Consider the following 26477-nt stretch of genomic DNA (forward strand, 5'->3'; position numbering starts at 1 on the left):
ACTTCTGAGGGCAAAAGAACGACCATCTTTTCTTTTCTTAATCCAAGTATCGTAAGGGACGTTCGTTCCAATATTTATACCGGGGTTAGCAAGAAAGAAGGGACATTAAAAATTCAGGAAATGAAGGGGAGGATCGCTGAAAAATATGCCTAGGAGTGAGGCTGTCTATTTTTCAAATATAATTATAAGTTGCTTATATACAGTCAAAAGGCAAATCTGGCAGTAATTTGGATTTGTATTGATCTGTATTGAATTAACGGTATACGACTCTTTATACAATTGCCTAGTGTCTATATCGCATAAAAGGCAAACGTAACAGCGGTTGAGCCATGAGGGGTAAATGTTTTTTAAAGGAGCAGTGTCACGATATTTTAAGTCATTTTTCTAATTACATCAAAATTGAAGAAAACCTCAAAATAATTTTGTAATATGGAAAAACAACAGAGGAGTAGTAAAAATGTGAAAATAACCAAGGATGATTTCGACTGACGAAAAACGATAAACTTGAAAAAACTTGCCAGTTTTTTCAAGATGTGTTGTCCGTCAGGAGCCCATTAGTTGTGCGCCAGGGGTCATGATATATTTTTTTAGAATTTTGTTTGGAAGAGCGGCCAACATGCTTTGTGAGAGGTTTAAATTATTGTTATTGCTTAAATGAATCCTTTCAAAATCTTTTAGTCGCACTGTGTGCAACCAGATAGTTTGCCCGAATTGAAGCGCATGGTCATTTCTACGCTGCATTTTAATACACAGGGCTATTGGTGCGGAGTGCTCAGTAAGCACAATGAAAAGGCTGAGATACGCAGTTGGGATGATGATCATGGCCGAGAGGATCGGCCGAGGGTACGTTCTCCTCGCTGGCTCTCATGCATACTGACCATACTGAAGAACGATCTGCCCAATGTCAATTTATGTGAAGGCCTGCATCTAAGAATGCTGCAGTTGTTAGTCAACCTCGTCCACAGGGCGCTTTTCCCTTCAGAGCGGGGAAAAGCGCCCTGGGGACGAGGTTGGTTGTTAGTAGGTCAGTAGTTGCCCAAACATATCCTAGTGGCCTAGTAGATTTAGTTGAATGGAATCTTTGATAAATGGGGTCTGGAAAACTAAGACAAAATGCGGGATGTGTTATTTCAGGAGACCTAGCTGATATGTTTGCGGTCACTTCGGCGGTGCAAACTGATCTTTCAGTAGGTACGAACACCCATACTGAAAAAACAGCCCTGACTCGGTGACTGCAGTCATGGCTTTGAACGTGTAGAAGTCTCATTGTCATTTGCATGTAGAAAAGATTACGAATGTAAATAACACTGATCCAAAGAAAAATTAGATAAAAGCCCTTACTAAAATCTTTCACCATTAGATCCCAAACGAACCCCTTTTAAAATAACTGAGTACCCCCGGTCCAAGGATCCCATTTGTCTTCAACGCAGAACGTTGCGTGACGACCTAGCTGCAATGGAGACTGGAATCTAGTACTGGAGCTTTTCGCGCGCTTTTGTTCCGCGCAAGGTGTTTCGCGCGTTCCGCACACTTTCGATTTCAGCGAAGGCGCGGCATAGCAGTCCGTGCAATGTTGGCATTTGCATGCAGTGACATGCAGTACGCTACGGCCGGACCCAGGTGATTTGTGGGTTCGAAGTTTGAACGGTAGTTCGGCCATATACTAAGTTGAGTTTTACCGGACTGGAAGCTTATAACTTCGCGGTAAGGAGTTTTTAATACAGTAAGTAGTGATATTTACATCCTTGGTTGTTTTATGTGAGATGATGATTGCTTGGGAAATAGAGTGTCAAATGGTAGATTTGCTCGCTTCGTGATTGCTTCTTCTCCATCGAGTTTCGTGACGACATTGACTTCTCTCTACGACACAAATGCGTTTTTTGTCGATGGTTTATTGTCTATCGTCCACATTTATTCGATCGAAATTGCAATGTTTTCGCAAGCCTCTCCGGCCGTCTTCGCTGTCTAGTCTGCCTACACTGATACGACATGGCTCCGTTTTCAAATTTCTTCTATGTGTCAGTGTGCGTTTTCGACCGTGCGGGATTCGTGTCAGAGTGGACGATAGGCGAAAACGCACCGACAAAAACGAATTAGTGTGACTTGAATTAGGATTTGCTTTCACCCAGCTTCTCTCCCTTTATTTTCTGGCTGCCATTTTCGGTAAAAAGAGTCAAAGCCCACTCTTCAAGAGGTCAGCAACAAGGAGGAGTGAGGGCTCTGGGAACGTAACTGGGTCAACGGGATTGAAATTCGAAAGTCGTACTCTTACTCTGATCTGAAGGTCCCTAATATTGCATTGCCTTGGGCTTCCTGAATGTCAGAAGCCTGTTTCCCTTGCAAGGTTTCAGTATCAACTTTGTTTTGACAGGACATTGAAATTTCCAATGGCTCAGTTCTACGGAAATCAAAATCTTTGGCTTGAAATTATTTAGCCTAAAAATCACTTAAAAAGTAAAGTTGCTATAAGCGTGTACCTTTCTCCAATAGCTTACATTGTCCAGTTGGTTGAAGTCTTCTCATAAATGCATGCAAAAACTAAATTTCTTAAATGATCCGCATGAGTGCGCATACAAGGCTTCTGACATTGAGGCCCCATTAGGGGGGGGGGGGGGTCCGAGTATCCCGTATCCCATTAATTTGTGGGCTAGATATCCCACATCCAATTAATTCCTGTCAAAACTTTGAGGTTCAATATCCCACAATGTCTTTTCTTAATATCCCGTCTCCCTATAATTTTTCCCTGAAATATCCTGTATCCCTATAATTTTCCCCCAAATATCCCGTATCCCTAAAACCCCTAATGGGGCCTTGACATCATATCACTTTGTGATTCCTTGAAATTCGAAGCATTATTCGGCATTTATGAAACCTCTAAGAATTTAAAAATACAAAGTTATGAATTGTGTTCTGAGCAAAAAAGATGCCTTCGATTGAAGAATTACAATGTTGCATGCATATACGTTTGAAGTCATGTTCCACCTTTTGCATTCAATCAGATTGGATAAATTACAAAACTATTCAACCAAATTACTTTTTTGTGAAAGAATAGGTTATAATTATTTTGCCAATTCCTTTTCAGTTTAGCCAGAATACAGTGTTATTAATAATACTTACTTGAGTGGAATCCATGACTGGTGAATGTTTCATAATCGACGTTGTACATGTATATTTTACATTTTCAAATATGTGACCTTTCACGCGAAAACGTACACTATTGAGTAGCCGACCTGTTCGCAAGGCTCATAAATAATTTTAAACGGCTTGCCAAGAAGTGAAGGAAGGCTAAATGGCTTTCTTGTTATTCTGGACAATTGAATATGATGTGCCAAGAAAACTAAGCCGAGCGGCACAGCATGGTTTTTATCTTTAAGTTTATTGCGAACGAATAGCCATGAACAGCTGGACAGTTGATAAGAAAAACAATTTCGATCCGATACCTATTAACCACTAAAACGTTTTTGTTATTATATTCTTTCGTTGCTTAAGGCCATAGAAAGTCACTTAAAAACAATGAGAACATTCGATACCGAGTTTACTATTAGCAAAACTCAAAGAAAATTAAAACCCGTAAATGCAGCTGCGCCGTAAATGCAAACAGAAATTCACTTCATTGATATAAATTATTTGCCGTGGTTATATCTTTGCGTTTCTACCAGCTTGACAAATTGTCGAAAATAAATGTTTATTCCAAGAAGTTAGAGCTATGAGCTTGCAGTTTTTACAAGTGTCTCGCGAGACGAGACTCTCGTCTCACGAGAGGTTGGTAACTTACTTTTAAACGGTACCGTATCTCTACTTTTTTGGCTGCGTCTTACATGTAAACGTTTCGCTGTATTCACTTCTGTTGTGAATATAAAATAAGCATCGACCATGCCGAATTTGCATAAATATAGAGTTTCAAAACAGCTTATGACAGGCAGTTGACAGGTAACACAATACCATCCAATCCATACCGATCACTTGGACAAAAGATTGTGTTGTCAAGACAACTACAATACAGTAATCTCTCTCCATTCTTTATTATTGCAAACTTTCATCATCATGGCGGAATTCGATCAACTTGAACAGGGATTGTTTTAGAAAACCCGAAGTCTATTTGTAATGCTTTATTATATAAACTCAGAGACTCAAAGGACAGTGCAGAATGCATTATGGCCAATCAATAGACAGCATGATATTAATTTTTGAGGGTAATTTCGCTTGAGAATAAGTCAAATGAGTTCACCTTTCAGTTCAGTATTGAAGCAGCAAATGTGATATTTGTGCTTTTCGTGCAAAGGTTTGTAACATAATAACTTTGTTTTTCTCTTAGACTGCTATGATGCGTTTAAGTGTAATTAAATAAACGCCACGGATTCTACAAGAATCATACCGCATTGTCTCCTTCTGCATTTAGAAAACGACCTAAAACAGTGCACGAGCAGAGCACAAACTATGAATTACAAAGCATAAATGTCGAAATTGCGACTTTTTCCCCCGAAATTGTTGCTAAAAATTGCGGCTTTTTCCCCCGAAATTGTCGCTAAAGCATTTCGTGCGCCAGATCATGCTCTCGCCATGGTCTGTTGAACATGTCACACGCTCACTCAAGCATGTAGCCGAGAAGCAGGTAGTGTGAAGATTTCTTTCAAGAAATGTCAGAACCGTCACGAAAGCATATTCAAACAACTTAAGAGGCAGAGGTTTTACAAAATAAAATGGAAAGGAAGTGACGGATGAAATATGATACTGTTGTTTTTCTCGCAGATCGCTGTGATGCCTTTTAAGTTTAATTAAATTAATGCCAGGTATTCTACAGGAATTCTACCGCATTGAAAAGCACACCACGTTAGGCTTTAATACAAAATTTCTAAACACGTCCCTGTTATTTTAATTTTCGATAGCTTGAATTTCAGTTTGATATTGAAACAGCAAACGAGATACTATATCGCTTTAGACCTTTAACTTCCTAGTGGTGTAGAAGCCATCAGAACCATCATGTTGTGATGTCGTGTAACTTAACGAAACAGATATTTTAATTCCCATTCAGGTACTGTTCCGCATGCACTGATCACGCATGTAACATGATGATATGGTAACGTGATTTATTTTCTGCAAACAAGGCAACATTGATTATCACACAGATATTATCAATTAATTATGAGATGCTAGATCACCTTTTCAAGAATTATTTCACATGAACTACCATGACGCCTTAGTGTTTAATTCAATCAATTTGTGGTTTTAACTTGGCGCCACGGAGTCTACACGAATCCTTCTGCAAAAGAAACACGCAATGTTCGTGATGTAGACTGATCTGCGCATGCGTTTAGCACAAAGTATTTTGTTCCAGAAAGAATTGTACCACAAGGAGAGCATAGTGCTTTCTGAAACAAATATATACCCTGAGTTCTTCAATTGTAAGTATCGCAAATATACTCCGTGGTTTAGGGGTTTAGCAGTCGCCAACCCACCAAACCATCACAATAGTGCATTCTGCACTAAAACGTGCAAACATTTACTGAAAGTTCCTCTGTGGAGGTGAACTCCTATCGAGTGGGTGCGAACTCGTTATGGAGTGTAAACCTCGGTCACTGGATCACTCTAAGGATAAATTTATTTAAACTAACTACTGGTACTCTTAATTTCATTTTATTCACAGACTTGTCATGGGTTCACTGTATGCTAAACTGTATTACAGTGCTGCATCTTCTGCGCAACCAGGGTTTGATGCGCAGTTTGAACCTCCTTTAAAGGAGGGACTGAAGTGTCGTCTTTGCCATCTTGGCCTTCGTGACCCTGTGCAAACTCTTTGTGGCCACAGGTTTTGTAGAGAGTGCATAGAGGATGCAATAAGGTAAGAGTATACTTGTCTTGGCAATTTTTATATTTTTGCATTGAAACACACAGGTAGCTAAAGCTTTAGAACAAGTGAAAATAAATATTAAAATGATCTTAAATTATCACATATTTATTGTTTTATCATACATTTTTTATCTTTACGTATTAGGTTTGTTTTACGATGGGAATTAACATATTTTTTTTAAAAATTGCTCCCAACCTTTATTAAGCAAAGCAAAAGGTTGCACCGTCCAGCAACAAGAATGACAAATAAAACCGACCTGTTTTCATTTTATTAGCTGTAATTCTCAAAGTTTGCCACTTTTGCCCTCAAATTCCATAAAAACATACAGAAGAAATGTCGACTTTCACATTATTTCCTCAGTAAAAATGACAATATTCCAGCCATTAACCTCTGCCAACCATCCACAGACCAAGCTCCATGGCTGGAATATTGTTGTTTTTATGGGAGAGAGAATGTGAAAGTCAACATCTCTTCTGTAAGTACATGTATTTATGAAATAACTATCGTGGCTTTCAGATTTGAGGAGTTTGGGGGCAAAAGTGGCAAACTTTGAGAATTACAGCTCCTTCAATGAAAACAGGTTGGCATTCTTGCGGTTCAAGGACTGTGCTACCTTTTGGAATTATGTTAACTCTCACTCGTAAAATAAAGCTAACAAGGAAATATAAAAAAAATGTGGGATAAAATGATTAACCTTCAATATTTCAGGATCATTTTATATAACTATTCGCTTGTAAAACAAAGATACCACGGAAATATAAAAAATGTATGATAAAATGATAAATATTTGATAATTCAGGAACATTTTATTTATTTTCAGTCATTAATTTCTTCTATTAGAAAAAGCTTTGGCTACTTGTGTTGAAAAATAGAGGCTGTGAACAATCTAAAATTCTTTCATGTTATGTCTTCAAATGTTGTTTGCAAACATTTAATAAATCTATGGCTTTTATTAAGCCTTCAAAAAATCTTACAAAGAAGCCAAAAAAGTTTTGATATCTGACCCTTGTAGAGCACAAAGAAAAATTAATTCAGCATGAGATCTGTACAAAGTCTGGTGTAGCTACATGTTTTGTATTTGTTTACGCCACCATGTTTTTTTCTTATTCTTATATATTATTATTTGCAAGTCCAGCTCCCTAATTACTAACTGGCCATGCTACTTCCTTAAATTATTGGCCATATTGCCTACATTGCAACTTTCAATACAAAGGCTTATGTACAATTTTATTGCAAGAAGTTGTTTTTCCGTCTTGTCTCAAATCATTATTAGTATTTAGTAAATATATTTGTTTAGCACACGACCCCACAAGCATTGTGCTTCAAACCTGATCGTGTTTAAATAAAGGATATGACGATGATCATAATCATCATTTGAAACAGGAATGGTTGCATTTGATTCAATTTTTCCATTCACAAGCAGGCGAGCGCTAATTTCCAACCCTGGTCACACAAGCAGAGAAACCGGGTCACAATCTTTTCATCGCTGTTATAAAAAGCTAGAAATATACCAAAAGGAGTTGTGGCCAATGAAACCAGAAGCTTTCTCCCACCACTAGCAAGTTTTGATTTAGAAAGAAACTGGTCGTGGAACTTGGTCACGCATAATTTCGCTGGTGAATATTTCTGCCATATACTGTATGTCATTGATCTTGTTACTTGTCACACTGATATACTGCCGATAGTTGACCAACAGTTGACTGATAGTTGACCAATAGCAAGGTTTTCAAAACAAGCTGGTAAACGCCAGAGCTCCACCAGCTACTTGAATATATGTTGCTAGTCATAGCAATCAGCTCGCAACAAACAAGCTTGGCTTTGTAGTTGCCTACTCTTCCAGTTCCTGATGCTTACTTCAAAACATTTTGAAACCTCTGCAGTAGTTGGCTGATATCTCTGATATACTTAACCGATTAAACACAGACATGTCAACAGAGTGCCAGCAGGCTGTCAACCAACCGTCAGCTAGTATTGAACAAATGTCTGCCAAGTTTTGACTAACTGTTGGTTGCCATTCGGCCCAGGATAGCTGCCTTAAGAGTACACATGATCCATCCAGCTTTCAAATAACTGGGCACAGGAACACAAAACTGAGGCAATTCCAGAGAATTTGTCCCTTAAACTTTATAATTAAAGTGATAATATTTATTATTATTGTTATTGTCAACATGACTAGCAGGGCATGGCCTAGTAGTTAGGGCACTGGTCCCAAGTTCAAAATCTCTTCCCTGCAACTAGCTAGATTTGCATTCTGTTGTCCCGAATACAACTCATCCACAAAATGATAACAAGAACTAGTCATCAAGTAAAAATTAATGTGTCTTCATCATTTCTGAAGGAGCAAGGGGCGCACATGTCCAGTTTCTGGTTGTGAGCACTTTCTTGGGAGTTCAGAGGTAAGCCAACAAGGTTGGTTTAGCTGCAAGGGAATAAGTTCAATACAGTCAGACATCCATGTCCTCTTGTAATCTACTAGGTTTACAATCAGAAGTGTCATTAGCTGTTGTTACACACAAAGAAGAAAGCCTGTGACCTAAGGCCCTCGTCAAAATAATTGTTTCCAGTATATTTATATCTCACTATAACCAGCTTTTAGGAGGGAAGACTAAATTCTTAACATCCTGGACTCCTGATTGAATGGCCTGAATTAGAGCCAAGGCCAGGCAAGTTCATTGTGTTGTGTTCTTGGACAAAGTTAATGTTGGGGTTCATCATGCAATGGACTAACATCCCAGCTTTTACCGTTCATGACTTTTGCAAGTAACATTTGATAGCTTGGATTCAGTCAGAAAAAGATTAAAATACTTTTGCCAGTGTTAACTCATTTCTTATCTTTTTATACTTCTAGCCATATCCAGACAATTTTGCAAAGCAGGAAGTCTTGTCTTGGAATGTCCGCTGTCCTTTGAAAAGGTCAGACGATCATAATTGTCCTTGGAAAGGACCATTACATGACTTCCAGGTAAATAAGCAGCAGACCAGAACTGGTCAATTTATAATGCTTCATACATGCAGGAAAGCAAAATTGTAAAGGTCAGCACACACTAGGCGACACATCGCTGCAACACGTCGCAGCGACATATTGCTGCGACATATTGCCTCGTGTGACATTGTGCATTCTTGCGACAAACAAGTCGCTGCGACAGAATTTTGTCGCTGCGATGTGTCACACGAATTCAAACTATTTTGAATTTCTTCGACACCACGATTAATCGCTGTGACAAAATATAAATTAACCAATGAGAGAACGTCGTGTATTTTTGCCATATTGAATTGGAAAACTAGTTCGCATTCCCACTCTTCCAAATTCGCTGTTTGTGCACCGAACAAATGCCTTGTCGCAGCGTCTTCTTTTGAAGAAGTACACACCGAGCAACTTGTCGCAGCGACCTGTGGCTGCGACTTGTCGTCTAGTGTGTCCCAACCTTAAATGTATTCTAGTAAAGGGTCATTAACTCAGTACAATGTGCACAGTTCAGGGAGTAAGTTTTAGAATTAATAAGTGAAGAATTGTAAATGTTAATTTCACCACTCAGCTTATCTCAGGAGCAAAGTGTAGGGAGGTAATAAAATTGTTTGAGTCTCCATTAAAACACTATCCTTACAATGAACTGGTGGTTTGTTGGTGGGTTATGTGTTGCAGCTGACCAGGCTTTTAGCCAGAAAGGCATCCAGGATGCCCACCTGTAAGAGAGAAGAATTTCTTTCTCACATTTCGATTGTTACTGAAAATACAATTAACACACTTCAGTGTTGCAAATTTTGGCCACAACCTCCTTAGGAAGATAAGGTTTTTAGGTTCAAATATAATTCTAGATGCCCACTTTTTCAATCCTGTCAAAACAGTGCTTACTAGTCAGCTTTTATGTATAAGCATCATCATTTTTCAAGCATTGTATTAGTAACAGTTTTTTGTTGTTGTGTTGTTACCATACTTGTTTTTTCTTTTAATAAATTAAGTAACCACCTTTGGAATAATGAATTTATTCTCATTCACTAAAGGCCCAGTAAAAAGGGCAGCATTTTCTTTCAACTTGTCTTGCAACATTGTTTCATTGCAAGTTTTAAGTGTTGTTGCGCATATTACCAACCGTATTGTAAGTTGTGGCAGCATATTGCACAAACGACTGTTTTAGCAACAGGACGCGAGAGCGTAGGACGCGACATTTTGACCGTGAGTGAGGACGGGAGTACTGGGGCTGAATACGTGTCGCGGCAGTGACTTAGCAAGCGCGCGAAAATCAAAGACAACTTGCCAACATGGCGGATGTAGGTCTTCGCAGCGTGAGAGAAGCATTACTTCTCGCCTACAGTAGCAATGTCATTGATGCTTTAGAGTTTGCTGTGTTGTATGAGGAAAATCGTTCAAGAGAGATATTTCCCTACTGGAAATTCGAAAAATTTAACTTTGACGACTGGGACGATACTGAATGCAGAACGGAATTACGATTCGCTAAAGCAGACATTTTCTTACTACTGGAAGTTTTAGGATTTCCAGACAAGTTCGTGTGTTCCCAGAGAACTGTTTGCTCAAAGCTTGAAGGACTTTGCATTCTTTTAAAAAGGCTTGCCTTTCCATGTCGGTACACCGACATGGTTTCGCGTTTTGCAAGGAATCCAACTGAGTTATGTTTGATATTTAAAACGTTTTAGTCTACGTTTACAGTTCACATCGCCATCGTCTCGAGTCTTGGAATCAGCCATTTCTTTTGCCTCAAGTCCTAGAGCGCTATGCCCAAGTCATCTACGACCGGGGTGCACCGTTGCGGAACTGCTTCGGTTTCGTTGATGGGACGCTATGCGGAATAGCAAGACCTAAACAAAACCAACGGGCTGTTTACAATGGACATAAGCGTAAACATGGATTGAAATTTCAAAGCGTTGTGACTCCAAACGGACTGATCGCTAATTTAGCCGGCCCATATGAAGGACGAAGGCATGATAGCACCATGTTGCACGAGTCTGGGATGTTAACGGAACTGCAAAGAGTTGCTTGGGCTAATGGCGAGCCCTTATGTTTATACGGTGACCCGGCATATCCGCTCGGAATTCATTTGCAAGCTCCATTTATAGGGATGCACACCTTACCCCTCAAATGCAAAGATTCAACGACGCTATGAGTGAAGTAAGGGTATCAGTGGAGTGGATGTTTGGAACGATCACCAACTATTATAAATTTGTTGACTTTAAAAAGCAACTGAAAATTGGCATGAGTCCAGTAGGGAAAATGTACTTAGTGTGTGGAATTCTTCAGAATGCTCACACTTGTCTGTATGGAAATTTAGTTTCAGAATACTTCAGTCTTGATCCGCCAAGCTTTCAGGACTATTTCTGGTAAAATGGTACAGAGATTGTTATCATGCATGTAACACAGGCAACCTTTTATCCAGTTTTTGATAAACATATGTCTGATTACAGCCCTAAATGTAATCAATCAATAAAAGAGAAAAATAACTGGTCATATTTTTTTCTTTAATCAAAAAGTTCCATAGGCAACAATGCTAACATTCTTGTATTTTAATAAAAATGTAAAAGTTTTCTGTTTTAAATCCAAGGGTGATCAACAATTATTTTCTCATTAGCACACTGATACTGTCAAGATCTGTCAAGCAGATCAATTCTGAAAGCTAAGCATCATCAATAAGGCAAATTTGTATGTTGATTGAAAAACCTTGTAAGAAAATACAACTTTTGAAATGTCACAATTAACCTCAAGTCCATAAAGCTGTTCATTGCTTGTCACCTCTATGAACACTAGTAAACATAAGCTGCAGCTGCTGTTGTTGTTGCTGCATGAGGGCCATCATTTGTTGTTGCATGACATTCTGCTGTTGCTGCTGCTGTTGTTGGTTGTCTATCTGCATTTGTAGCTGTTGTCACAATAATCCCATCTGCTCATTCCTTTCCTTTCTTTCAATCTCTTTCTCTTGCTTCTGTTCTTCGAGTTCTTTTTCTTACAACTTTGCATCTATTTCGGTTTTCTCCCTTAACCAAGACATGGTCTCACCTCCAGATCTTCTCTTTTTCTTTTCTTTAACTTCATCATCTGCCTCTTTTTACTTTCACCCATGGTCTCCATTGCTTTTTTCCTTATTTCCAGTGCTTTCTGTCGATCAGCATTTGCGTTTGCTCTTGCACTCGCTGTTTCTGATTCCGCTTTCTTGTCCGACTCTTCACTCAAGGCAATCATGTCCTCCATCAGTAGTTCGAACTCTGTGAGTTCATCACCACCGGTACCAGAGCCTTTAAGTTCTCGAGAAGTCTTCGACTTGTATCGCCTCGAGAGAAGTGTGAATCGGTCTCTTACGCCCCTAGCAGTCACATCAAACAGATCCTTGTGGCAGTTAAGGTTGCTAGCAATCACTTGCCATACAGCTCCACGCTCTCGGCTGCTAGCTTTATAATGGAAGATTCCTTGTCCTCCCATTTCTTTGAGAAGCATAACATCTTTCTCTTCTGTCCAATTCATCGCGGGTCTAAAATTCAGTAGCATGAGAATTAATTCCGAATCTTCAGGGAACACTTTTTGCACGCTGTAAGCCGTTAATTACGACATTATTTTCTATTTAACAATTCAAAGTGAGTATTACATTTTATCGGCGGCCTTAAATGTTTGTAGGCTTTAGACCGAAATTCGTGTCGCTACACTTCAAGGGAAATATAAAGTAGAACAATATAGTCTAATATGGTTCGAACTGTTAGAAAATTCAACGGCATCAAGTTCTGTCTAATCCAACCTTTCAACCACGGGTAGAAGTTCTACTACTGTTTCTCTTAGATAGAAAATTTTATGGAAGGTTTTCCACCATTAAATTATACGAAACTCGTAAAGCTGATTCCATGCGGATTTTTTATCTGTGTATATTGTTAAGTTATCCGCAAACTGCTAGCTGGAGTTACCAGATACTCGATCACTTCTTTATTCTAGCAAAAGCACTCTAACAAGATTGCACGACTTCTATACACGTGACTCTCAATCAATACGTTATTGTCCATTGTTCATCGGTATCTAATCTCTAGCGATCACGTGTAACTGTAACATAACACAACATCCTCCCCTGGCGAGCGATCTAAAGCGGATTCTGTCCGTACTAACTAAATCAGAAATAAAAATCAAAGTTTAAATCACTCTTTTTAACGCCTGCCTTTAGATCTACTGTTGAAAATGTTCGAGCATATCATCTAAGATAGTAGCTATAGTTTCTCTTCAGCACTGCATTTAGTGCTTCGGTCATCATATTCGTAGGGCCTGACTTTTAGCGATGGCTAGGCGCGACCCACGGAGTTGTTCCTCCTGGCCCCCACTTGAATTTTCTATTAGCTTCCTTTAAGAGCAGTGGGACCCTTCGTGGCGGAATCACATCGTTCCATGGTTCGCCGCATTCCCGCTCTACCCTTTTACTAAGTTGTCGAGGACTTTATCATTTTTATTTTTGCCCCGCCCGGTGGGTCGACGACGACACGAACCGACTCACGCAGAGTACGTTTGTTCCATCCACATGCGCAGTGACCGACCCCGAATAGAGTGGTAAGTGACGCTCCGCAGTCGAGAATGATAGTGGGCGCCCCATCTCTGCTATTTGCCGAGGAGAATTTCCCGTCCTTTATCTTTCTCTCCCGACTTTCCCGACAAGTGATTCCTGCCATGATTGCACCCCCGCGGTTTCTGTTCACTATTTTAGGGCGGTTGTGTGGACCCTTAGTTTCTCATCCGATCATTCCTCCACCGTCCTCCGCCAGGCTTTCTCTCGGATCTTCAACTTTTTACCGCTTCTAACTTCCAGAGGCTTTTCCATCTCGTTCGGCTTCAATGCATTTCTTAATGTGAGCTTGCGTTCCTGAAGCATTTGTCTCTTATTGTACGCCAACACAATCCTACTCTGACTAGAGTATCAGGGATCCAAAATTAAGTTTGGCGAGATTTAGAGGACGAGCCGATTCCCTCTGAGGGTTCTTGTTTCACTGTTAACCTGTATCGTTCAAACGTCTCATTATCCGTCCAACCGTGTATTCTTCAAATTCTCAATCACTTGTCAAGCTTTCGATGCCTCATCACACGAGAACATGAACGTTTTAGTGCCCAGAACCGATAAATGCAAGAATAGAGCTACTTTATACTCTCTGTCTGCTTTTCCAGACCAGTAATTATCGCATAATTGGTCCATACCTGATGGAAATGTTTCCATTGGCTGCTAGGTCGCCACTAAAGTTAGAGGTGGGGCGGTTGAATGGAGGACGATTGCATGATTGCGCTTGTGAGGCGCTGTGCTTGTGCGGGCGGATCAGGCATTTTGGTCGTTTGATTCTTCTTACCTTGACACCGCTGCCACCAGTTAGTTATCCGCAAACTGCTAGCTGAGTTACCAGATAACTCGATTCAACTTCTTATTCTAGCAAAAGCACTCTAACAAGATTGCACGAGCTCTATACACGTGACCCAATCAATACGTTATTGTCCATTGTTCATGCGGTATCTAATCTCTAGCGATCACGTGTAACTGTAACATAACACAACATATATAGCGAAAATTCTCGCAGCTTACATATACATAAATTATTTCCAAACTTGTGAATGGACAGACTTCATAAATTCCACTTACTTTTTAAGTCGTGAATAACGACTTATTGCGGTCTGCTGGCGATTAAATTTGTGTAAACTCCCTTGGTAACCTGGCAATTTTATATTAAGTTTAAATTAAGTTCAAAATGGCGGATGAACGGCACAAGGGCTGGTTTCACGAGTTGTAATGCAAACTTGTGGATGTACATCAGGAGAATACGAATATTTTTTCCTTTCTGGAAGGAATTTTTCTAGTGAGGCTACTGCTCGAATCTACATTTACACACAATGCAACGGAAAGGATGGCCAAGGAAGCAAGAAACTTGCACGCCGAACAATAGCTTATTTTGAAAGTCCGCGGATATGAAATTATCTTTCATGATCATTGAAATGCAATCAAATAGTTGGTAAGTAATAAATCACCCTAAATAAGGTTGTATTTTCCGCTACAAATTAGTCTTATGCACTCAGCAAGATTAAACTGATGCGTTTCGAAACAATTAGAGATATCTATAGTTGGCTTGCTTTGTCTTTCGGTCGATCATTTATTTGCACGTTCGTCAAGTTTTTGTATCTAGTAATATTTTATATTCGTTGTCACACTCTCGTTAACGAAATTCCCAAGTACATCTATCTCGTGACTTAAACTTAAATCAAAATTTCCTCTGGCATTCGTAGCTCATTAGGTAGCAAGCCTTTAGTGAATGATAAATTTGCTCTGCTTTTGAAGGCAAAACTACATTTGTAAACACAGTATTATGCATCAGTCCCTTACAATTATTTTTTCTTCATACACATGGTCTGTCAAAAAAGGGACATATTAGTTCAACTGTGGTAATTATAGTTCTCAAGGGGTGTATCATTGCACTCAGGTAATTTTTTGCTTTGTCAACATCCACTGAGTGCTATGGGGTAGACATTCAAAGAAATTTAACATTAATTCAAAGGGTGAGAGTACTATTGTTAGCGGCTATTAATTTTAGCAATTTTTTCTGTGCAAGATTTAGCGACTATTTAATATAGGGATTTTCCAAAAACTTCAAGAACTAGTAATATCATGTAAACCAGCTTTTACTGGCCGGTGATGAACATATGGCTAAGATGAAAATAAATGTTCAGTAAAAGAAAAAAACTACCGTATCTTGACATTGAATGCACATAAATTGCATTGCCTAAAAGAACAAAGTTACCAATATCCATTTTTGTGTTCCATTAGGGTGGGAAGGGGGTACCGGGGAGGTACTTGAAATTTGACCAAGGCAAATTTTAGCAAGTATTTAATTTAGCGATTTTCGCCCAAAACTCACTAAAATCGCTAAAATGTAATAGCCACTAATATAACAATAGTAACCTTAAGGTCAATTTCTGTACATGTCCTATGCCTCCCCCCCCCCCCCCAAATAAATGCATGCAGTCATCTCAGCCGAAAAGGAACCTGGTTGCATGCCATGCTGATAAATAACAAATTGCTTACACTTAGATGGTTTGTTGTACGTGTTGTCCTACAGATTTATTTTAACAAGGCACATAGCATTTTGAATTAATTTACAGATTCGCCAAAACAATATCCTGCAATACAGCACATCACTGAACTCTGCATGGGGCTAGGCTGTCAAGAGGTGTGGGCTGGAATGAACATCCTACAGTAACTTGTATGAAACATATGATCAGAAAAAAGAATTTTATTTCAAATTTACTCTCATTTCACAAACAGTGAATACTGCTCTCTATAAATTGACTTTTAGCAGACTGTACAGCTTGAAAAGAAATATTTGGAAGTCATTGTTATTAACTACTGAAAACAAAGAGTTAAAGATAAACAAGCTTTAAGGTTCAGATTCTTTAATCCAACATGGCCACCAAATCTATGCAGGGTGGCTAGCAATGTATAGAGATTATTTAAAAACGAATTAATAAGGCTGATTAAAATGCATTCATTTGATGACTTTCGTGGCATGTAAAGGGGTAAAGTCTTTTTGGTTGCAAGTAAAGATACCAGAAAGGGAAATAAGCAGCAGTTTTCATTTGTTACATGTATCAGGCCTCTAAATTGATAATGAAGTATGTTGACTTCACTGTTTCCTGCCAATTGCAATACTTAGAAGTCACATGTATGAGGCATCTGTTAGTTTCTTTTAACTATTTGCCTTCTGTCACAGTGTCTGCCATTCTTTAACAGAGAAAAATGTATGTCGAATAATACCACTGTCCTGTATAAAATGGCTCAGTTACCTGGTCATTAATTAAAGAACCCTTTAGTAAATGTGAAACAGTTTGGTGAAAAAAAAATTCCCTAGCTTCTTTCCATTACCAGCTTCGCAGCATCTTAAGGTACCTCATATCTTGTTACCACTATACGTGTCTCTCTCAGCATTAATTATTTTAAGCTCTGAAATAATCTTTACTTCTTAGCTGCTTAGCTAGAAGGCCTCGATGGACTACTGGATGGTTAGTTTTCAGTTAGAATATGGGGTTATTTATCACTTACCAGCTAGAAATTTAAACATGACTCAACTATGACGTACGTTTAACAGACTTCATAGACAATTACAAAATTTGTCGTTTGTCAGCAGACATTTTAAATTTATTTTGGCTAATTCTGGGCTATCAGTTTATAATATACCACATTCACGACTTTGCTCATAGAGCCTTTGATTGTTCATTTCTGCCATTTGCTCTTCACCTGAAGGGAAAAGAAGAATAGAAAGAATTAAACTTGCGCTTTTCGAAGAGCCTTCGAAGGCTGGCAAATTACAGAAGTGAAATGTGGTCAGTCATCAAGCGATTTTTCGACGAATTTTCATGTTCTTAATGTGAATGCACTCAGTGTGATGGATCAGCTAAGACTGTAGTGGAAAACACAACGAAATTTTAGCTTATTAAGTGAAATAAAAAGCATTTTACCTCTTGTTTTCGCCACGTCTTCGGCAGGACGGCAAAATACACAGTCTCGCGTCCTCGACAGCACGTCAGTTTGAAGACGCGTGACAGATCTACTAGTTTCCAGTCCTTTTCAGCGAGCGCGACGTCTTGAATTGAGGTCACGTCCTGTTGCTAAAACAGTCTAAAGTTGAAGTCATGTCTTTTAACACTGGAGGTTATATGCGTAAACATGTTACAACTTGCAATCCAACTATGTTGTGAGACAAGTTAAAACAAAATGTTGCTGTATTACTGGGCCTTAACTAGTTATATGTGCTTTTGGCAACTTCTAGTGGCATTTGGAAAAAACGTGCCCTTTTGTATTGGAAAAATGTGATTGTGGTTGTGAAATTCTAAGACGGGACCTGCAAGGACATGTTGCCACTGGATGTCCACGAACTAAGGTAAGATAGAAGTATGGAAGTGCTTTTGCACTCTGGAACAAGGCTTCTGATACGATTTTTGCTTGTTTAAAAGGGATACAATCAAAGAAATGTTATCAGCAAAAACCTTGGGTAAATTACATAAAAGTATGCAGTTACCTGTTCTAAGTGGACAGTTTTTCCGGTCCTGTTATGGAAGGTTCGACTTTTTGCCACCTAAAGAAAACAGGAAATACTGACATTCCTTTTTTGTTAAACATAATTATTATGTTTTATCAAAAGCTGAGACCAAAGAATATAGTTTTGATGGGTTGTAAAAGAGAGTTTTTTTGGCAAGTTTTTCTCTCATTAGGTGCTCGGTCAAATTTGTTACATTTAAGATGGCTGATTATGACATGGTAAAATTATGTCTATTGAAAAAGTGTCACATGAATCAAAAACAGATGTGGGACAAATTGTTAAAGTAACTGTTTCACAGTTGTTTTGCTTTTGCGGTTTCATTATTCTATAGGATTGGAGGCTGGAGATTACTGGGCCCAAAGCAGATGGAGATGAAGCCAGCCCTTTACCATACCCAACCGAGGAGTTGGGCATCAGTTCATCTCCTGGGCAGATCACTGGAATAAGGCGTGCCGTGCACCATGTGGAACATCAAGACGCAAAAGAATTGACATCCAGTGTGAAACACCACGAGAAGGCAGTACGAAAAAAGTCTGAAAGCCAGCAAGGCCAGTTGCAGCTGGATCAACAAATAGATGCAAGTACTACCAACGGGCTGCCTTCCTGTAATAAGCTTGAGAGTCCACTATCACATGAAAAGGAACAAGGCAACAAAAAGAATTTGCCACATCAGAAGGAATCTGGTAATAAAAGCAATGGGTTGGATCTACCTGCTAAGCCAAAGGTACCATTGCTGTATCAAGAGCATGATGGTGGCAAAGCCAACGGGTTGGATGTGTCTGTTCAGAAGCAAAAAGAGCCGTTGGTGCACCACAAGGAAGATGGTACACAAGCCAACTCATTGGATCCACCTGCTAAGCCCAAGGAAGCACTGGCACAAGGAAAGGAAGATGGTAATAAAGGCAATGGGTTGGAACTACCTGCTAAGCCAAGCGAGTCCTTGCCATTTCAAGGGAAAGATGACATCGAAGCAAACCGGTTGGATGTGCCTTTTCAGAAGCCAAAAGTGCCATTATTGGAACCAGCTGCTACGCCAAAAGAGCAATTGGTGCACAACAAGGAAGATGGTACAGAAGCCAATGGGTTAGATCCACTTGGAAAGCCAAATGAACCACTGCTGTGTCATAAGGAAGATGCCATTAAAGCCAACAGTTTGGATCCACCTGCTAAGGCCAACCAGCCATTGCTGTATCAAGAGGGAGATGGCAGTGAAACTGACGGGTTGAAGCCACTTGCCAAGCCAAATAAACCACTGCTGTATCAAGAAGATGGCATTGAAGGTGATGGGTTGGATCCACCTGCTAAGCCCAACAAGCCATTGCTGTGTCAAGTGGAAGATGGCAGTGAAGCTGACGGGTTGAAGCCACTTACCAAGCCAAATGAACCACTGCTTTATCAAGAAGAAGATGGCATTGAAGCCAACGGTCTGGATCCACCGGCTAAGCCAAATGAGCCATTAGCGCACCAAAAAGATGATGATGAAGCCAACAGGTTGGATCCACCTGATAAGCCGAACGAGTCATTGGTGTACCAAAAGGAAGATGGTGCTAAACCCAATGGTTTGGATCTGCTTGCTAAGCCAAAAGAGTCACTGGCGCTTGAAAAGGATGATGGCAATGAAGCCAACGGGTTCAATCTGCCTGTAAAGCCAATAGTGCCATCGCCATGTCAAGAGGAGGAAGCCAGTGGGTTGGTTGTCAGTTCTCAGAACCACGTCCCAAGTTTCATTTAATGGAAATGCCAACTGCCTGGACCAAAGTGTCCCTCTGCCTGGACCAAAGGGTCCCTGCAATAGTTAGTTTTTATTACAAGGCATAATGATATTAGTTTGCTGTTGCACTTTTATAGTATAGGTTCTGGTATACGATTATACTATTAATTTCAGTTGCTATACGTTTAGGCAAAGAAAGCAGGTTGTGTTTACCTATGATCGATTGACTGATTGAATAGCAGTAACTCTTAGTGAAACCTCAACATTGAGTTGATTTTATACTTTCTTTTAACTGTTAGAATTTTGTTTTATTTGCTTGCCATTAAATGCTAATTAAAGTACTTTACATTAACTGATCTCCCTGTTGTTGTTTTTCGCGTACAGGTAGTATATATGAGGAAGAATTTTGTTTTATCTCTTCGAAAAGGAACACATTTCGTCCTTTCCTTGTAGTTTCGAATTCAGTGGCCGTCCCTTATTAAGAATAGGCAAAGAAAGTGATCTGCTGAAGGCCGGGAAGGATGACCGAAACCGAGTCCCTCTACAAAACATCAAGCTGAAACTTTTGAGCAAAATTCTTAAGTTGCAAAGTTTATGAAAATGTTACCGAATCTAGATGCAGCCTCCGCCATGATAATCTCGCTGAAACTGCTGGTAGGTTTTTTAAGTGACGACATTTGACATGGATAAAACCCATTTTCAGCAAAAACGCGGCATACTTACATGCATGCAGTTGTTTCGACAATCCCGAAAGGTAACGTGGATATCACGTAATCAATAAATTTTAATAAATAAATAAAAATGTTAAATAAAAGAAAAGGTAAAGTCAAGGAAGCTTGGACGTAAAACTACGCACAATGCGTTTCGGGGTTGTCGCGTGCACTTTTACCTTTATTGCAACAACCTTTCTCGAAACAGCTGCAAATACAAGTGCTTGTACAGTGAAGAATATGACGCAATGGCAGCGTCATCTGAAATTAGCTGAGCTTTTAGCCAATCAGAACTGAACAGTTTGCCAAATTAGACCTTGCTAACGGCTATTGGCAAGTACCTGTTCAAGAAGATAGAGAAAACAGCTGCAGTCACTCACTGTGGATTATTCACGTTCCAAAGGCTCGTGTGAGCCATATTTTCAGATTTCCCAATGGAAATGTAACGGACAGTGGCGACAACCAACATGGATTCTGTATGTCGTATATTGATTGTCCGATTGTCTAGAGCACATCTCAAGCTGACGCTCTTGAATATAACAGACGCATATTAGAACGCGCCGACGACAATGACGATACTTTAATAGACACTCCACTTGGGACTTTTCAGTGACTATTTTCATAACAAAATTACAAATTAAAAAAGAAAAATCTAAAAATTGTTATATGGTAATACAATAAATTAAAAGGTAGTAATTATATTTACATTTGGTCGAGTAAATGTTCCTTAAGCATATTCTTAAACTCTTGAAGGAAGATCAAGGCTGCTATCTAAATTGTTCCATAAATTTACTGCTCTGTAGACAAATGGTCGTTGAGCAGTGGCCGACTTATACAGGTATTTGTAGAGTGTCCCGGCTGCGGAGATGTTCAACTTGTCGACATCATAGGACTCACTCTTTTAAACCTGTCGCCACTCTTTCATGATCATTGCCATCGTCACTTTTTGACCAAATCACATTTTTTTTTTCTTTTTTTACTATTTTGACCGTATAAGATTGACAGATCACAAACACAGTTACCCAGCATAAGCATCATGATCTACGTTGTAGTGGAGAGGGTAGCTCATTTGCAACCCCTTTTTGGTTTCTCCAATCTTGACTTTTTAAAATGTTTTATCGCTTACAAGAGTAAGGCAATGCTAATGGGATGTTACGAGCTTGGAAGGAACAATCTTTTCCTTTAAAATAAGCTTACCAAATGTTTCTGCACTGGAAGCAAAGTAAAGCAGGTGACGGAAGTTTAAAGGGTGCATTCAATCTGCTTACTGAAGCAGAATCTGCAACACATTCCCAGCTGCAGTAACATTAATTGTCGCTCACTAGAACCTGATCGCAGAAAGAAAAAGCACTGAAACAGAAAAAGATTTAATTAAGCTTGCCTGCCGAAGGCAGTGTGTCACCGCTTCCAGGAGTGGATTTTTTAAATTATTGCCTCAACCTTTGAGTAAGTGCATTTTTTCCATCTCTAGATTTTAACAAAATGTATTTCCAAGGGCATACCAGAAAAGGTGGAGATGCGATCAATTTGAAGACATACAGCGCTTCCATACCACTGCTCTTAAGGACAATTTAAAAGAATAAAGATGATGAAGAGGACAAGTTGAAAAATAATTGCAGTAAGTCCAACAGCTGAGGTGGGAACTACTATCTCACTAAGAGTCGAGCTGTAGCTGAGAGATACAAAGTAGAAGAAAAAGATGACTCAGTGAACTGACTACTTCAGCTGCTATTAATTTTATCTGTGATTGTAGTAGTGTTAGATGCGTAGTACCATCTTAAACTATTGGAATATTTATTTTCGATTTATTTCTAACAGCTTACCAGGAACTATCATTCTTTCTATCCCATTTCACTACCAGCACCATCAGCAATCACACCGCAAAGAAGAATTCTCACATCCAAAGAACTTTGAGTTACGATCTACACAGATAGCAACGAGAAGCCCTCGCGGTTTTAGAAGACAGCCTCACCCCCTCTCTTATTTCGCTTGGTGATCTGTCATAGAAGGCCAGAATCACTTTTGACTTAATCTAAATAATCCTTTTTTTTATTTGTATCCATTCAGCTATTTTTTTTTTATTATAATCCGTTGAACTCAACTATTTTTTTTATTCTAAAATTTGTTTCTTTTAAAGAAAGAAAAATGAACATTAAACATTTCCTTCCTTGATAGTAGGAGAGGAAAAAAAAGCAAGAAACACAAAACGGAAAGAACAATATCAGCAAAGAGAGGACCAAGACGCCCTCACATTTCTAGAAGACAGCTTCACCCTCTTTCTAATTTCCCTTGTTGATCTGTGCATAGAAGGCCATGAAACAGACACAACTTTATGAAGAAATAACCAGTAACACAAATAGAGAACAATCCATTGAAAAACACGGTGAATATGGAAGAAAAGCAGGATCACTTTTGATTTACCATGTAAATAAAACTATTTATTTCTTTTTTATTTGTAACCATTAAACTACTTTTTTGTTTACATCCATTAAACTATTTATTTCCATTTTGATTTCTAATATATTTTGTTTTAAAGAAAGACAAATGAACATTAAACATTTCCTTGTTTAAAAGTAGGGGAAAAAGGCAAGAAACACAAAACCGAAAAAAATAATATCTGCACAGAGAGGATCAATAACCCTCATGTTTTAGAAGACAGCCTCACCCTCGTCTAATTTCCCTTGGTGATCTGTCATAGAAGGCCATAAAACAGACATATCGGCTACAAGGCGCAGATTTTAATGAAGAAATAGCCAGTAACACAAATGAAGAACACAAGGAAAATGAAGCCCTCGCGTGATTAGAAGACAGCCTCACCGTCTTTTTAACTTTCCTTGGTGATGTGTCATAGAAGGCCACAAGACAGATACATATCAGCTACAAGTCGCAGAACTTTATAAAGAAATAACCAGTAACACAAATAGAGAACAATCCGTTGACGAACATGGTGAATTCTGAATGAAGAAGCATCACTTTTTATTTACCATCTAAAAGCTATATCTTTTTTTATTTTTACCCATTGAACTTTCTTTTTTAGTTTATTCCCAATAAACTATTTATTTCGTTTTTTATTTCTAATATATTATTAAAAGAAAGTCAAATGAACTTAAAACATTTCCTTGCTTGATAGTAGGAGAGGGGAAAAGACAAGAAGCACACAACCAAAAGAATAAAATCTCTTGTTCGATCTTTGTACCAGAGTTGAGGTAAATGAACTTGACGACTTTTACTACCTATTTAAAACGTGCTTGGTTGTTATTTGTACTGCTTGTTCTGTAGTTATGTCTATTTTTACTTATATTAAACGCTGCTTCCTGTACTGTCAGTAATCACTCCCCAAGGAGGAATATTCACTAAGACCCCAAAGAGATTTGAGTTGACCTGCATGGATTGGAACAAGAAGTCGTTATATGATTAGAAGACAGCCTCACTCTTTTCTAATTTCCCTTGGTGGCCTGTGCCATAGAGGGCCATGAAACAGACATATCGGCTACAAGATGCAGAACTTTGAAAAGGAATGTTAAGTAGAGAAATTTCAGTATTCTTAAAAGAATCTGTAAAGTGCCAGGCACTCACGCGAAAAAGGACTAGACGCTATATGACGTCTCGTAACCATGTGCTCAAGCGAGCGAGTTGAAAATGTAGTTGAAAGAGCTTAGTTCATGCTGATAAATACACGGGAAAAACCTCATTAGTGTGCGGATTTTCTGTAACAGAAACAACCAGTCACATTAACAGCGATTGATCCGTTGACAAACATGGTGAATATGGAATTTAAAGCAGGATTTACAATCTAAATAAAACTATTTATTTATTTTTTATTTGTGCCCATTAAACTATTCATTTTTTTGTTTATATCTAATATTTTATTTAAAGACAGACAAATGAACATTTAACCTTTTCCTTGCTTGATAGTAAGAGAAGAGGAAAAGGCAAGAAACACAAAACTGAAAGTATAATAGCACTGAGAGAAACAAAAACCCTCACGTTTTCAGAAGACAACCTCACCCTTTTTCTGATTTTCCTTGGTGATCTGTGTCATAGAAGGCCATACGACAGACATACAAGATGCAGAACTTTATGAAAAAATAACCAGTAACACAAATGAAGATCACAGAAAGGAACATGAAGCCCTCACGTTTTCAGAAGACAGCCTCGCCCTCTTTCTGATTTCCCTTGGTGATCTGTGTCATAGAAGGCCATAAGATAGACATATCGGCTACAAGACGCAGAACTTTATGCGGAAGAAATACCCAGTAACACAAATGTAGAACACAGAAAGGAACATGAAGCCCTCACGTGATTAGAAGACAGTCTTACCCTCTTTCTGATTTCCCTTGGTGATCTGTGTCATAGAAGGCCATAAGATAGACATATCGGCTACAAGACGCATGACTTTATGCGGAAGAAATACCCAGTAACAGAAATGTAGAACACAGAAAGGAACATGAAGCCCTCACGTGATTAGAAGACAGTCTTACCCTCTTTTTAACTTCCTTAGGTGACCTGTGTCATAGAAGGCCATAAGACAGAACTCCACGAAGAATAATCACATCCCCAGAACAATAAGTTGGGTAAAGAACACTACGTTGTCAATGTGATATATGGGACCTCACTATTAGGAGGAGATTCTATCCTGTCTCTACAAGTACCATTAGTTATCACACCCAAGGAAGGAGTATTCACTAAGAGTCCAAAAAAGACACCAATGCAGAACAATTTGTTTTCAAACATGGAGAATTTAGAATAACCATAGTGATCAGTTTTGATTTAACACCTAATAAAACAATTTGTTTTTTTAAGCCAACCAATTGACGAAGACCACTAGAGGCAATCAAGAACAGGTGAACTGCACAAGAAAGCCAAAAACTGGAAAGGAAGTTGTGCACCGGCAATAGATATCTTGTTATTGGTGCCATGGCAGCCATCAACAACCTCGCCAACAGCACTGCCCTGCGTATGGCAAGAGATGTAATAAATGCGGAATCATGAACATTTTCTCTTGTGCTTGCAAAAGCAGAGCAAGTCATCAGAAACCGCATCAACAGTCCAACTGAGCGAAGAGGCTTTTGCGATGGATGGCGAGAAGACAGCGTGGTCTGACAAGAGGCCTGGAAGAAAATTCTTCGCCCATCTTCACTTGATACAAGGTGGCAAAACAAAAGTTGTACAAGCTCAGATTGATACCGCATCCACATGCAATACTATGCCTCAAAGTTTTTTTGCGAAAGCTGTTTCCCGGCGCTAAGGTTTCAAAGACAAACACCACAATCAGCACGTGTGGAGATCAGACTTTGCAGCCCAAGGGTCAGGTGAGTCTGTGCTGCAAAAGGAAAGGAAAACTACACATCTAGAGTTCCTAGTAGTGGACGTCCCACAAGGAAAACCACCACTTCTTAGTGGTCGAGATGCACAGGCTCTACAATATTTAAGGATCTACGCAGACAAAACTCATGCGGTTGACAGAGAGGGCACCGATAGTAAAACAGCAATGCCCCGTTTACTTCTCCAACCTGGAACGATTACAAAGGAAAATGTCCTAAAAGGCTACAGCAGTGTGTTCAAACCAGCCTGCAGAGAACCACTAGACAGCCCCTTGCATATCGAAATGGACCCTGATGTCACCCCTGTCCACGCCCCAAGGCGTCATGTTCCAGTGGCCAAACTTGACAGAGTCAATGACGAACTAAAGAGGCTCTGTTACGACGGAGTCATCAAGCCAGTTACGGAACCGAAGTGTTTTGCCTTGAGCTAGCTGAAATGAACCTCAAACCGAGTCAGGTTACAGCTGACACACTACAACGCATCAGAACGGAAACCAGCAAGGATCCCGCCATGGCAGCTCTGTATGAAACAGTAACGAATGGTTGGGCTGACGAGAGGAAAGAAGTTCCTGAGCCACTTAGGCTGTATTGGAGCTACAAGGACGAAATCTCAGCATATGGCGGTGTCCTTTACAAATCGCACAAAGTTATCGTGCCTACTTCGTTGAGACCCGAGATGGTTAAAAAGGTCCACAAAAAAAACCAGGACCAAGATAGCAGTATACAACAGGACCGCGAATCTCTCTTGTGGCCTGGGATGCAAGCTGCTATTCGAGAAACGTGTCTGGCCTGAGAAACTTGTGCTCAAAATCTGGCTAAACGGCCAGTCGAACCCATGC

General features: G+C 39.4%; 1 protein-coding gene and 2 pseudogenes across 2 annotated transcripts; all 3 read left to right on the top strand.

Annotated features, from left to right (window-relative positions):
- The first annotated feature begins 1587 nt into the window (after positions 1–1587).
- Positions 1588–19960, top strand: LOC144657616 (uncharacterized). 2 transcript variants are annotated; one of them, XM_078517982.1, is made up of 6 exons: positions 1588–1704; positions 5645–5839; positions 8187–8244; positions 8697–8810; positions 17624–17734; positions 18225–19960. In XM_078517982.1, exons 2-6 carry the CDS (start codon positions 5652–5654, stop codon positions 19623–19625), a joined length of 1872 nt encoding a protein of 623 aa, XP_078374108.1. In that variant the 5' UTR covers positions 1588–1704; positions 5645–5651; the 3' UTR covers positions 19626–19960. The 2 variants fall into 2 exon arrangements, with proteins under 2 accessions (XP_078374108.1, XP_078374101.1); XM_078517975.1 differs by having other exon boundaries at positions 1621–1723.
- Positions 10109–11581, top strand: LOC144636660 (uncharacterized; annotated as a pseudogene).
- Positions 19961–22627: 2667 nt separating the features above from the next.
- LOC144636669 (uncharacterized) lies at positions 22628–26069 on the top strand (annotated as a pseudogene).
- The last annotated feature ends 408 nt before the right edge of the window (positions 26070–26477 follow it).

The sequence above is a fragment of the Oculina patagonica genome, chromosome 1 (genome assembly GCF_052425735.1).
Source record: "Oculina patagonica isolate OP01 chromosome 1, crgOcupat, whole genome shotgun sequence".
Classification (NCBI taxonomy): domain Eukaryota; kingdom Metazoa; phylum Cnidaria; class Anthozoa; order Scleractinia; family Oculinidae; genus Oculina; species Oculina patagonica.